We start from the raw sequence: 13,977 nt of genomic DNA, 5'->3' as shown, positions 1-13,977 counted from the left end.
CCTCCGAGCACCATGACTGCCCAGCTGGCCTAGAATCTCAATACAGAGTTCCAGGATTATACAAGTATGTGCTTCCATGCCACATTCAATTATCATTTCTTGGGGGAAAAAAATGTATGTAATGTAACAATGTTCTTTTTTTAAAGTTTTCTATTACAATTATGTGAGTTTATATATACGTGTGTGCAGATACACACACAGAAGCTGTGATGTGTGCTCCCTATCATTCTCCACTTACTTCTTTAAGGCAGGGTCTCTCCCCTAGCTTGGGTCACGTGTTTTCTCTGGTGGGCTGAATACCAGCAAGCAGCAGCAATCCTCCTGTAATCCATCCCCTTCTGAGCCCGAGTTACAGGAATTTGCATGGCATTCCTAGGATGCCTGGTTTGCTATCCTGGTACTAAAATCCAAACTCTGATTTTCACAGTTGCACATCGGACACATTTAACCACTAAGCCATTTCTCCAACCCAAGTCCAGTTTTTCTGTTAGTCAAAAAAGTGATTCAGCCAGCACTCGAGAGGCCTTTGCTCCTTTGGGTCTCAGACATTGTGTCTGTGAGACGGAAAGCTAAGTAATACAATCCACATGTTCAGATCTTACAAGTATAAATTATAAATGTAAGCTGCTCAGGGGAAGGTTTAAAAAGGCATCCTAAAGAGGGAAAATTACAGAGTTTCCAGATGTATTTCAGGAAACCAAGAGGCAGAATGATCATTTTGTAAAAATGAAAACCAAGCTAAGGATAGAGGTTCAGGCCAATAATCTCAGAATTTGGGAGACAGAAGTAGGAGAGTCCCTGCAAGTTCATGGCCAGCCTGACCTGCAGAGTGAGTTCCAAGGTAAGAGCAAGTCTACTCTACAGAGTGAGTTCAAAGACCCTGTCTCAAAACTAAAACTACAAACAAATCAACAAAAGCACTCAGGTTTCTTTGTGAATCCCTCAGTACGGAAAGGCTCATAGAAGAGTCTGGACAAAAGAGTAGATGGATAAAACTGGGCATGGAAACCTGAAGAAAACCCACCATAGGAGCTACCTCATAAGCATGAGGGCCTGAGTTCTGATCCCTAATACCCACATAGAAAGATAGGCACAGTGATACATACTGTATTCCCAGCAATGGGAAGATAAGAGGTGAAGATATACAGGTTCCGGGATACTCAGAGGTAGCTAGCTTTGCCTACCTGGCAAGGCTCCAAGTCAATTTGACCCTGTCTCAAAACAAAGTTATGATGGACTAAAACTGGCAGACACACAGACACACACACACACAGACACACACACGTTAGGTGCGGCACTGTGGTACACACACAATACACAATTGCAGATATTCTAGGATTCAGAATACATAGCATGGAAACCAAGGAAAAGAAAGGCTTCCCTCCCCAACCTCCTGTCACACAGGCAGTGAGAGACTTTACAATCTTGACAACCAGGACAGGTCCTTCAGAATAGAATGAAATCGAAGGGTTAACTCCAGGAAAGGAGAAAGAAAAATACTGCATCCCCAACAGTAGTTCAAAAGTGTCCTGGATCTGTTTCAGATCACAGGCTCCTGACCCATCCAACACCACTCTCCTCAAGTTCACCGTCAATGCAACCTTCACACTCATGCAGTGTAACGGAACTTACCAACCGATTTTCATCAAACACTTCAAAAAGAATCCGGTGCTGCTGTGGAAGGACCTAAGTAAAAGAAACAACTTTTCTTTAAAAACACGAATATCCACCTGTAGATGCCAAGAAATATCTTCAAAATGAGCAACGTATTGACCCAGTTATGCACTTTAATTGCACAAATAGGCCAGACTCACGTCACCCATAGTTACCCTCATTCAAACACTTTTTGTTGTTGCAACAATATGTAGTATTTTTCAAAGCTAATGTCTTTCATTTTGCAGAAATATTTCAATAGTTAATATCTACTTAATACCAAATATAAAGGCAGCTACTTTTTCTAATATACCAGAGGTTGAAGATGTTACAAAGAAATATATTTAGGCATGGAGTGGTGGCACACGCCTTTAATGCCTTCTGGAGTCAGAGGCAGGTAGATCTTCCTGAGTTCCAGGCTAGTGTGGTATACAAAGTGAGTCCCAGGCCAGTCAGGGCTACACAAAGCAAACAAAAAATATATTTATTATACTTACACAAGCTAGGATTTCCTTCATAGGAGATAATGCCACCCACAGAGGGCTGAATCTTCTTACATCAATTAATAACCAGAATAATCCCCCACAGGCATGCCAACAAGACAGCACAATTCAGATAACCCCTCACTGAGACTCTTCTCCCAAGTGACTTTAGACCATATCAAGTTACCAAAGAAAACCATCACAGCAGCCAAAGAACACATTACTGAATGAAGGGGTGCTTCAGGTATCATCTTAGCCTCTCAATGGTCACAGATCTGCATGAGTGCGCGCGCGCGCACACATGCACACACGCACACACACACGCCCGCGTGCCCACACGCACTTGCGCACATACCATTATTTGGGATTTTCTTTGTATCTGACTTCAGGAATGTATTGACCTCAGAATGCAGTTTCAGTGTACAAAATATCAACAGCAATAAAAAGCTATAAAACATAATCTCTGAATGTTTATATATCTTATATACAGAAGCAATAAAAAGGGTTTTTTTTCATTTTATAACTTAAATATGACTAGATCATCAGAAATCATAGCTAAAGAGTGGTTCAGCGGCTACGAACACTTGGTGCTCTACCAGAGGGTCCCCCAGTTCAGTTTCCCAGCACACAACTGACAACTTACAGGTGACTATAACTCCAGTTCCATGGATGCAACACCATCATCTGGCCTCTGAGTGGTGCATACAAACTCACACAGGTTCACACACATAAGTAAAAAACTAAAAGTAAAATTAAACCATAGATTCCCAAAACAGAACAAAGTAGCAAAGGAGACAACAGCAACAAGTTATCAAAAAAAAAAAAAAAAGGTACAAAACAAACACACAAACAGTATACTAAGAGCTACTGGATACTGGAGAGCAAAGGCTGTTGAATTCAAACAGAATCAGATTAAGGTGAATTTGTGGTAGGCTCTCAAGATAGAAAAGGAAATACAAAGCTGAAGCAAAAATATAAAAAATATAAAAACGTTCTAAACAAATAAACAAAGGATAGGCAACATATGATTAGCAGGACAAACTGAGCCCAGCACTTATTTCTTATGAACCCATTAGATAAGAAGTATTACATTTTGCATGCATAGGTACCTGTGTGGTGTATGCATGTGTGCATATGTGTATTCAAGAGTGCTCACCTGTGCCACATGTGTTGAAGTCAGAAATGTATGTTGGGTATATTATTCAACCACTTATTTTTTGAGAAAGGATCTCTCGAAGAACTGGGAATTTCCCATTTTGACTAGACTGATTGACTATTGAGCTGTTTCTGCCCCTAGCACTGGGGTTACAGGTGTGTGTCGTTGTACCTATCAAGAATTAATACATTTTTTAAAACGGTCTTACTGTGTCTATCTCTATATTTGATCTAGGGTCCTGCTATGTTGGGCCTGCTAATCTCAAAACCCTAGATTCAATTGATCCTTCTACCTCAGCTCCTAGAAAACTTATTACAGGTATACCAAAACAGTCCAGTCTTATAGAAAGACTGAGTAGCCCAGGCTGGCCTCAAGCCACTGAATAGTAGAGGCTGATCTTGAACTTCTGGACTTCCTGTATCTACTTTACAGGTATGTTACCATCACACCAGGCTTACACTCACAGTCTACATGTATATATAAATAATTACACTAAAGCCTTGACTTTCTCTCCTGACTATAATCACCTACATTTTAATGATCAAAGTTGTCCTTTGGTTTGCAAATACAGGATATGTGTACATGTACTCATACACACAGAAATGGTGTGGTAAGCAAAATCTATTACCTGACACAAGATATTTCCTTCAAGGATCTACTAAGTTCTCTCCTACCTACTTAAAAGGTACTGGTATACATAAGAGATAGGAGAAATCACATTAAGTAACATTTTCTGATACTGTGGTTACATAAAGATGTCTGATTTAAAGAACAGAAATGAAACTAGAACACTAATGATGTTCAGTTCTATTCTTTCATGGTCTACATCTGGTTTGGTAAGAGACTACTGCTGGTTTCATAAATAAATTTCGGCTGGGCAGTGGTGGCGCACGCCTTTAATCCCAGCACTTGGGAGGCAGAGGCAAGTGGATTTCTGAGTTCAAGGCCAGCCTGGTCTACAAAGTGAGTTCCAGGACAGCCAGGACTACACAGAGAAATCCTGTCTCGAAAAACCAAAATAAATAAATAAATAAATAAATTGCAACATATTCCTTCATCTTTGAATTTTTCATACAACACTGTGTAGAATGTGTGACAGAATTCAGCAGTGGAACCTGGCTGAATGCTTTTAACTTAAATATGCAATTACTTTAAGAGACTATTTGGACTATTTCTGCTTAAGTGAGTTTTGATAGTTTGTGACTTTAAAGTCACTGGCCCACTTTATGCACAGAGACAAATTTATCCCAACTGCATCCCACATTTTTTTTTTTTTAAGATTTATTGATTTATTATATATACAGTATTCTGCCTACATGTGTCCTGCAGGCCAGAAGAGGGCATTGGATCCCATTACAGATGGTTGTGAGCCACCATGTGGTTGCTGGGAATTGAACTCAGGACCTCTGGAAGGAAGAGCAGCCAGTGCTCTTAACCGCTGAGCCATCCACATATTATCTAGTTCAAAAATGAATGAGAAATCCAGCAATGTGGGTGAAATAGAAATGTGGAAGAAAAATTTAACAAGAAAATTCAGATTTTGAGGGGAAAAAGAAACGTTGGAAATTAAAAACTCAATATATCAGGAGAGGAGAGATCACTCAGCAGTTAGGAGAGATCACTCACTGGTTAGGAGAGATCATTCAGCAGTTAGGAGAGATGGCTCACTGGTTAAGGGTACTGAATACCCACCCTTCCAGAGAGCCTGGGTTCAATTCCTAGCACTCACAACTATAAACGGCTCACAACTGTTCATAACTCCAAGATCTGACACTCTCACACAGATGTACATGCAGGCAAAAACACCAATGCACATTTAAAAAAAAAAATCAATAAATCAGGGGCTGGAGAGACCCTCAGCAGCAAAGAGCAGTGACTGCTGCTCTTCTAGGACTAGGGTCCAATGCCCAGAACCACATGGCAGCTTATGACCATCTTACTCCAATTCTAAGAGGATCTAAGGCAAATTCAGAAACATACACTCACATACACATACTTACACAGACACAAATTCATACACATAAATAAAAATAAAATCAATCCCAGAGTCTCCATAAAAAGTTGGATATGTAGCAGACACCTGTAATCCCAGCAGCAGTGAGACAATGTCAGATTGACTGTCCACCCAGGACATCCAAATCAAGGAGAACCGGTGCCAGTAAGTGAGACTCACATACACAATACAAAGAATCAGTATGAAAAGCAGTGAGAAAAAAAGCTCACCTAATAACATCAGGTCTCTCACCAGCAAGCCTCAGAACCAGGAAAGCATGGAATGATACATTTTAAGGCCTGAACGTACATGCTGCATCCACAAAGCTGTCTTTTAACATTGATTAGTGGAGAAATAAAGACAATTACATACAAGCAATTTATGATCTCATCAAGGCAGCATTGCAGGAAATGACAACTTCATGAGAGGACTACGTGAACAACAGAGAACTAGGAAGGAATGCACAGGGAACAAGCAAACCCAATACTGACAGGAAGTAAAAAGGAGAAATCCAGCCAGCCATAAAAACAACCGTAAAACTACAACTATCTATACGTGGAACTTTATAAGTAAATGGCTTTAATTCATCAATAAAGAGGCACAGACTGGCTGACTGATTTTACAAACAAAATCTAATTATCTGTTTTCTAAAACAAAACAAAAAAAGCCCACATGCTTCATGCAACAAAGAATGAACCAGTCTATCCAGGGAATTGAAACCGAAAGTAAGCTGTCACAGTTCTTCTATTTTACAACGTAGGCTTCACAACAAAAATCAGTCAGAATATCTGGGGTTTTTTTTTGTTTTGTTTTGTTTTGAATGACTGCATATTAATAAAGGAAACAATCCACCAAGAAGATGTTAATACTTATAAATATATTTACAACAAATACTGAGGCTATCAATTTCACAGAACAAACATGAAAGGGTATGTCAGACAGGACTCAGTGACTGTGGGTGGTTTAGTCAGTCCCCACTCTCATCCCTAGATAAGTCATCCAAACTAAAAGTCAACACAGAGAGCGCAAGAGTTATATTACACAGCTATCAAGCTGACTTAGCTGATGGCTACAGAACCCTCCACCTGAAAGACACAGAGCACACATTACGTCTTGGCAGCGGCCCAGAGAACCATCTGTAATACAGATCACACTCTAGGCCATGGATAAAGTCGTACTAAATACAAAAGAATCAACATAGCCTCTTATAGCTCATCAGATTCTAGCAGAAATTAAACAAGAAATCAAGAAAAAGAACACCCAGAGAAATTACACAAATACACTGAGACTGCCAAGTTATTGAATAACCTCTTTACCATTAAAGAAATCAGGGAGGAAATTAAAAGGTTCTTGAGATAAATGAAAACGGGAGCACAGCTCATCAAACCTCTGGGGCTCAACTAGGGCAGTCCTATGAGGGAAGTTTACAGGAATGGGTGTTTATACTAAAAGGAGGAGGAGGAGAGGGCTTCAGATGGCTCAGTGTTAAAAGCATTTGCTGCTCTTCCAGGACTCACTTAAGGTGGCTCACAACTGGCTTGTAACTGCCACTCCAGGGGATCCTACACTCTGGCCTCTGTGGAGGCTGCACTCAATTCCACATACACCTACCCATAATTAAAAAATAAAAATAAATCTTTTTTCGAAACTCAGAAAAGGGCTGATGAGATATAAAGGTTGGCAGGCAGAAAAACTTACATGCAGGCCTAATGATCTGAGTTTGGTCTATGGAGTAAACACAGTAACAGGAAAGAACTGGCGTCCTAGAGCTGTCCTCTGACCAGCAGTGTAACTTGAGTGTACACAAGTGCATACATATACACCAAAATAAATATTTTTTTAAATGAAAACTATCTAAAATAAACTTACAATCCAACAAAAATTTGATATGGAAAGGATAAATTTCTAGATATATCTGACCTACTAAAATTAAATCAAGATGTAGTAACTTAAGTTCCATGATCAGAGACTGAAGCTGTAATAAAAAGTCACCCGACAAAGAAGGCCCAGAACAAGACAGATGCACTGATGAATTCAGATGAACCTTAAAGGAAGGTGAATATCAATGATCCTTAATATGTTCTATTCATTAGAAAGGGAAGGAACACTGCTAACCTCATTCTACAATACCAAAAACCAAATCCAAAAAAGGAAAAAACAAAGCTATAGATTGAATACCCTGATGTACACACATACACACACACACACACACACAACACACACACACAACACACACACACAACTCACTAAAATTCCTGGAAACCAAAAAGTATACCAACAATGTGCAGCACAACCAAGCTGGTTTCATTCCAGAGATGCAAGGACCTGTGCAAATCAATGAGAGCTTAATCAGAACACAAATAGACTTCAACCAATAAACAATCAATGCAGAAAGGCCTTTGGCAAAGTTCCCCGACGTACCCTAACATAATAATAAAGGCTGTCACAACAAACATTAGCTAACATTATGCTCAACTGGGAGAAACCAATAGCATAATCTCTAAAATCTCGAGGGAGACAAGGGTTCCCACTTTCCATGCTTATTCAATTCAGGGCTAGAAGTCCCAGCAGTAAGAGGAAGAAAGAAAAGATCACAAACAAAAGAAGTCCGATTATGGCTACTGCCAATAACTGATCCTTTACTTAAAAGGTCCTTAAGTTTCCACCAGAAGATTCTTAAAATCTGATAAACACTTTCAGCAAAGCAGCACCTACAAAAATCAATGTGCAAAAACCAGTATTTTTTTCTAGACACCAGTAACACTCACCAAGCAAAAATTAAAACAAAACAAAACAGAATCCTGTGGGGCTAGAGAGAGGGCTCAGCAGTTACACCTACATGCATGCTGGATCACCGTCAGTCCCAGGAGATCCAATGCCTTCTTTCTATCTCTAGGGGCACCAAGCACACATGTGCTTTAAATGCACACATACAAGAAAAACACTCATACACATAAAATAAAATAAATAATCTAACTAAAATTTTTAAATACATATGAGGTGAAGGCCCCTCCAATGAAAAGTTCAAGACACTGAAGAGACTTGAAGACATTACAGAATATAATACAGAAAAAAAAAAATCTCCCACAGAGACTAGATTTAATATTGTAAAAATGGCAATTACCAAAAGCAAACTTCAAAATCAATCCAATCTCTATCAAAAAGCCAATGAAATTCTTCACACAACTAGAAAAAAATCCTAAAGTTCACGGGAAATAAAGACTTCAAACATCTACATCAATGGTTAGTAGGACAATGTAACATCCTTAGAGGAAGGAACAATGCTACACAGTAACAAAACAAAACACCATACTAGTAACACCAAGACAGGCATGCAGGTAAAGGAAATACGCAAACACAGCCAGCTAATTTTTTACTAAACTATAGAAAACTGTGGAGAAGACATGGCTGCTTTAATCCTGGTGGACTTCCAAAGTAGAAGAATGAAACCAGATCCTTATCCCCTCATCTTATATAAAAATCAATTCAAAAATCCAAAGATCTTAATGTCAACTCTGAAATGTTAAAACTGCCTGGGAACATACTATAGGCAAAAAAATCAACACATGGGATTATAGGAAATTTAAAACCTTCTGTACAGCAAAAAAAAAAAAAAAAAAAAAGTGAAGAGAATCTGCAGAGTGACAAATGTTTGCCAGCCGCATCGCATGTCAAATGGACACTAATGCCTCACACATAGAAAGAGCCCCAACTCTAAAAGAATCAACTCCTTCAATCAGTAAGTAGGCTGACTGCCAAAGAAGAAACACAATGGCCAATACATACATTCTTAGCCATCAGGGAAATGCAAATTAGAACTGCTTGAGGATTCTATCCCACCCCAGGCTAAGGACTGACGTCAAGAAAAGAATGACAACAAGTGCTAGAGAGGATCAAAGAAAGAAGAACATTGTTGGCTGTGGGTGGGAGCATACACTTGTGCAGCCACAGACAGGAAGCAATATGGAGAGCCATCATGAAATGGAAAACAGGGGCTGGAGAGATGGCTCAGTGGCTAAGAGCACTTGTAGCTTTGCAGAGCATCAGGTTTGGCAGCACCCAATGGTGCACAACCCAGTTCCAAGGAACTCCAGTTCCAAGGAACCCATCACCTTCTTCTAGCAAGCAAAACACTCATACAAATAGAATAAAATAAATGAATCTAAAAGCTTTTTTTAAAACCTCAAAACAGAAAAAAATTTTAATTGAAAATAGACCTATCATTTGATCTAGCTGTAACACTCTTGGGTAAATGAAAAACAGAAGTAAGAAGGAAAGGACAGGACATAATTGCTCCTGGGAATGGTAGAGGGGAGAGTTTATTATAGATAAAAGGGAGACACAGCTGAAACAGACACATATGGGAGATCCCAGAGAGGTCACAACTCTAAACCGTATGGGGAGGGAGAGGAAAAGAAATAGAAGAGAACCGAGTACAGCAGCCAGGGAGCCAAAGGCACCAGGAGACGGAGAGGTAGAAAACAAAAATGTCTGGATTACAAAGGAAGGAAAGTCTGGGGAAAGTGCAGCACAGCCCAGAGCTGCAGGGAGAAGCTGAAGGTCATGTCCACTTTGCTATGTTAAGTAGGCACCTCAGCTGGTCCCCAGTTTGAAATTTAACACTGAGTACATACCCAGTAAGTTAATATACAACAGAGGTGCTTGCACATCCACACTGACTCAGTCACAGCAGCATCCACAGATGAGTGGACACAGAAAATGTGGTCCATACAAACAGTGGAATCTTATGCAATCATTAAGAAAATTGAAAACATGGCGTTTGCAAGAAAATGGATGCAACTAGAAATATGTGAAAAAAGCCACTGAAAAAGACAAATACTGTATGTTTTCTCTTCTACGCAAAACTTGCATGTGTGTATTTATTTATGTGTTTAGGTCACAAAATTAGACGTGGGACCATTACAGGAAAGGAAGAGAGCCTAAGCTGGGCACGGAATGGAGAGGGCAACAGAATCCCTGTAGCACGAACAGGAAATGGGGAGTAACTGGGGGATGAAGGGAGTCAGCCTGGGAGGGGCAGGGAGTACTGCAGAGGGCAGTGGACAGGATAACCGAGAACAAAGAATGAGGACAAATACTTGAGTATGCCATTATGGAACAATGTATTTTATATGTCAACCTGAAAAATTAATTAAAAGAAAAGCTTGTTTTATACTCAGAAGTCATCAAGGATATTTTTGCTCACATTTTCTTATAGTTAAAAAGCAAGAACAAAGAAATAATCTCAAAACAAGTAGAGATGGTGAATTTTAGTTTTTAGTTCATTCATCTCTGTAGCATCTTTATGTTAATACTTTCATTAACAAGGAAATGTTATCAAAAGTAAATAAGTAAATATTTATAATAAATACAATGTATAATAGTTAATTATATAAATTAAAAAATAAGTAAATAACAAATAAACAGCCAGGTGGTGGCTTTAATCCCAGCACTTAGGAGGTAGAGACTGGCAGGTCTCTGAGTTCGAGGCCAGTGTGGTCTACACAGCAAGTCCCAAGACAGCCAGGGCTACACAGAAAAACCCTGTCCTGAAACAACAACAACAAAAAACAAACAAAACAAAACAAGAACAAATGTGAAAAAAAAATGCTGGTTTGCTTAAAAATGCACATATTTCTGAGCAAAATACAGTAAGTTAAGCAATAATACATTTTAAATGAGCAACTGAGCCCCTTGGGAGGACTCTGAAAATTCTCCTAAGCAACACATGCAAGGAAACCGCCCAAGACCGACACAGCAGCCTCAGGCTCAAAGAGCAAAACCAAAAGTTAGTTTCACTTTTCTTGGAATGACTCTAACCAGCTCTGAGCTATTTCTGGTTTCAAAAGCTAGTTCTGACATCTCAAGCAGAAGAATAAGACGCTCCTCTGAACACAAACACCAGAAGCACCTTGTAGGCACTGCATTGGACCTCAGAGACCCGTGTCAACTCCCCTCAGCAACTCCTTCCCTTCTCTCTTCCCAGTCTAAAACCACAGGGTTTCACAGAAGCCTACAGATGCAGTTGCAACCACAGACAAACAATTTCTTAAATGACCTATTTATTTTAATTTTATGCACTATGGTGTTCTGTCTGCATGTATGTCTGTGTGAGGTGTCAGATCCCCTGGAACCAGCAGTTTGGATCGCAACAGCTGAGAGCTGCCTTGTGGATGTTGGGAATTAAACCCAGGTCCTTTGGAAGAACAGCAAGTACTCTTAACCGCTGAACCATCTCCCTAGCACCTACCCCCCTTTTTAATAAAAATTTACTGAGAAGCACATTGCATCAAAGGTAGGAGAACAGACAGGCCTGGCAGCTGAGTTGTGAGCTGGGGTGTGAGCAAGATCAGAGCTGTGGAAAGTATATTGAAAAAGCAGAAATGAAATGAAAAGATATCTTTTAAAAACACTGGCCATGTGTGTACCCACAAAGGGGAAACTAAGGTAAAAAAAACTATTTTAAGGAATATACAAGCAGAAATGAACCAGCCAAGAGATTGTGGAAATGGACATTCACCCTGTAGGGAACAGAAACAGTGCATGTGTGCCTGGTATACTCAGAGGTGAGAACGGGGCTCTGGATCCCCTGGAACTGTAGTAACAGATGGTTATAAGCTACCATTTGGGTGCTGGGAATTGAACTCTGGTCCTCTGTAAGAGCAACAAGTGTCTTTAATCTCTGAGCCATCTCTCCAACCCATAATTTTAGATCTTAAAATTTTTCTCTGGGTGCCTGGGCATAGGAGTACACACCTTTAATCCCAGTACTCATAAGAGCAGAGACAGGTGAACCTCTGAGTTCAAGGCTAGTCTATAGAGTTAGTCCCAGAACAACCAAGGTTCGCAGTGAGACTCTTGTCTCAGAAAAAAAATTTAAATTTTCTTTTTAAAATTTTGGATCCAGGGCTGGAGAGATGGCTCAGTGATGAAAAGCACTGACTGCTCTTCCAGAAGTCCTGATTTCAATTCCCAGCAACCACATGGTGACTCACAACCATCTGTAATGGGATCCAGTTCACTCTTCTAGTGTATCTGAAGAGAACGACAATATATTCATATACATAAAAAATAAAATCTTAAAAATATATATATCTTTAAAAAAAAAATGTTGGATCCAGTGAAATGTCTCAGCTGATTAAAGCGTTTGTTATGTAAACCTAGATTGATTCCCAGGACCTAAGACTGGAAGGAGAGCCAGGTCCACAGAGCTGGCCTCGGACCACACACACACCATGTCCTGTGCATGGCCTCACTCACAGACACATTAAACACAAACATCAGTAATAAATAAAATTCAAAAAATTCTAAGATGTTCATTTAAAATATTGTAAATGAGTACTTGTGTGAGTACTTGTAAATGGTACCTACAAAAAATTTCTTTCTTAATAAAATAAAATAATACTTACTCTGAACAGTATTTCTTCGTTCCATTTTGGATTCAAAGACTAAAAGACAATAAACATAATTTATTTCTTAAAATAGCTTGCCATAGATAATACAAAGCTTATTAAAAATTTTTGGAAGCTGGTTAAATCTAACCTTTTTGATAGTCTTTGTCTGCACGCTGGTAAGGACTCCACTCATTGGGTCATACAATGTCACTCTTACATAAGGATCACTGTTAAAAGTTAAAAACAAAGTTGTTTTAGTAGTAGTTTAGTCCAACTTTTCAAATTTATCCATTTTCAGTTCTATTATTTCTATTATTTTGTACCTTGAAAAACCATGGATCTGTACACACACTAAGCATTTATAAAAACTTACATTTTGTTTAAAACTTTAATTACCACATTAGTAAAATGGACAAAGATTCAGAGTGCAGCATCTGGGAGAGAGGGCCCCATGCAGTGGAGCTGGCTCTGGAGGTAAGTGCAGGTGAGCCGGCCCTAGGATCCTGCTGACCCTACCTCCTGCTGATGGCAGCATTGAGTGGCCTAACAAGAGCAGTGCTGGAAAGCTTGCCTTGGTGGTGCAGATAAGGGAGAAGCTGGTGGGCTGACCAACTCAGCTACCACCCAGGCCCAGATCCAGGGCTCTGAATTGGACCACCCCAAAATCTCTATCATCTGAGAATGGCTAAGACATGTGAAAAGGCTAGTCCTACTGTTCCAAAGCTGTTGGATATTCATGATACACAGCAAGAAATGGGAGAAGTCCTAACGATGATTCAATACTGACAGTGTCACCGAAACCAGAATCCCGAACAGGCCAATGACTCACTGCAATGACTTCACTGTAAGTGAAGACATGTGGACAAAAAGGTGTACTGTGGGACAGTGTGACACACCACAGCTTCCATGATGAGATATTTTCCATTATTTTGGTTGTTGTTTGCTTGCATGTTTTTTTATTTTAGGGAGAAGGTTGCAAGGGCAAAGGATGGATGAGAGAACGGACTCATCCACGGACTGGGGTACATGATATGAAACAAAGAATCAATAAAAAGATAGTAAATAGTGAAAAAAAGATTTAGAGTACAGATCTTAATCATTCTTAAAAACAGTTTAGATATTTTGAAAAACTGCAGTTAAGAATAATTACGTCTTGCCAGGCACAGCGAGGCACACCTTTTAATCCAAGCAATCAGAAGGCAGAGGAAAGCAGCTCACTATGAATTTGAGGCCAGCCAGAGCTACATGGTTAAATCCCTGTCTCAAACCAAACAATCAAACAAAAACCATGTTATAGAA

The 13,977-nt window shown here is 39.6% G+C and overlaps 1 protein-coding gene across 1 annotated transcript in view; it reads right to left on the bottom strand.

The window, feature by feature from the left end:
- Positions 1–13,977, bottom strand: part of Nedd4 (NEDD4 E3 ubiquitin protein ligase) — a 93,220-nt gene that overhangs the window by 66,326 nt on the left and 12,917 nt on the right. The window contains exons 4-6 of the mRNA XM_028771355.1: positions 12,827–12,905; positions 12,694–12,732; positions 1,633–1,686 (exon numbers count right to left, since the gene is read on the bottom strand). Coding sequence (XP_028627188.1) covers positions 1,633–1,686; positions 12,694–12,732; positions 12,827–12,905 — 172 coding nt within the window. The remainder of the gene's footprint in view (positions 1–1,632; positions 1,687–12,693; positions 12,733–12,826; positions 12,906–13,977) is intronic.

The sequence above is a fragment of the Grammomys surdaster genome, unplaced genomic scaffold (genome assembly GCF_004785775.1).
Source record: "Grammomys surdaster isolate TR1022 unplaced genomic scaffold, NIH_TR_1.0 206, whole genome shotgun sequence".
NCBI lineage: Eukaryota > Metazoa > Chordata > Mammalia > Rodentia > Muridae > Grammomys > Grammomys surdaster.
The sequence above is the reverse complement of the archived record's forward strand: the minus strand, read 5'-3'. Positions and strand labels throughout refer to the sequence as shown.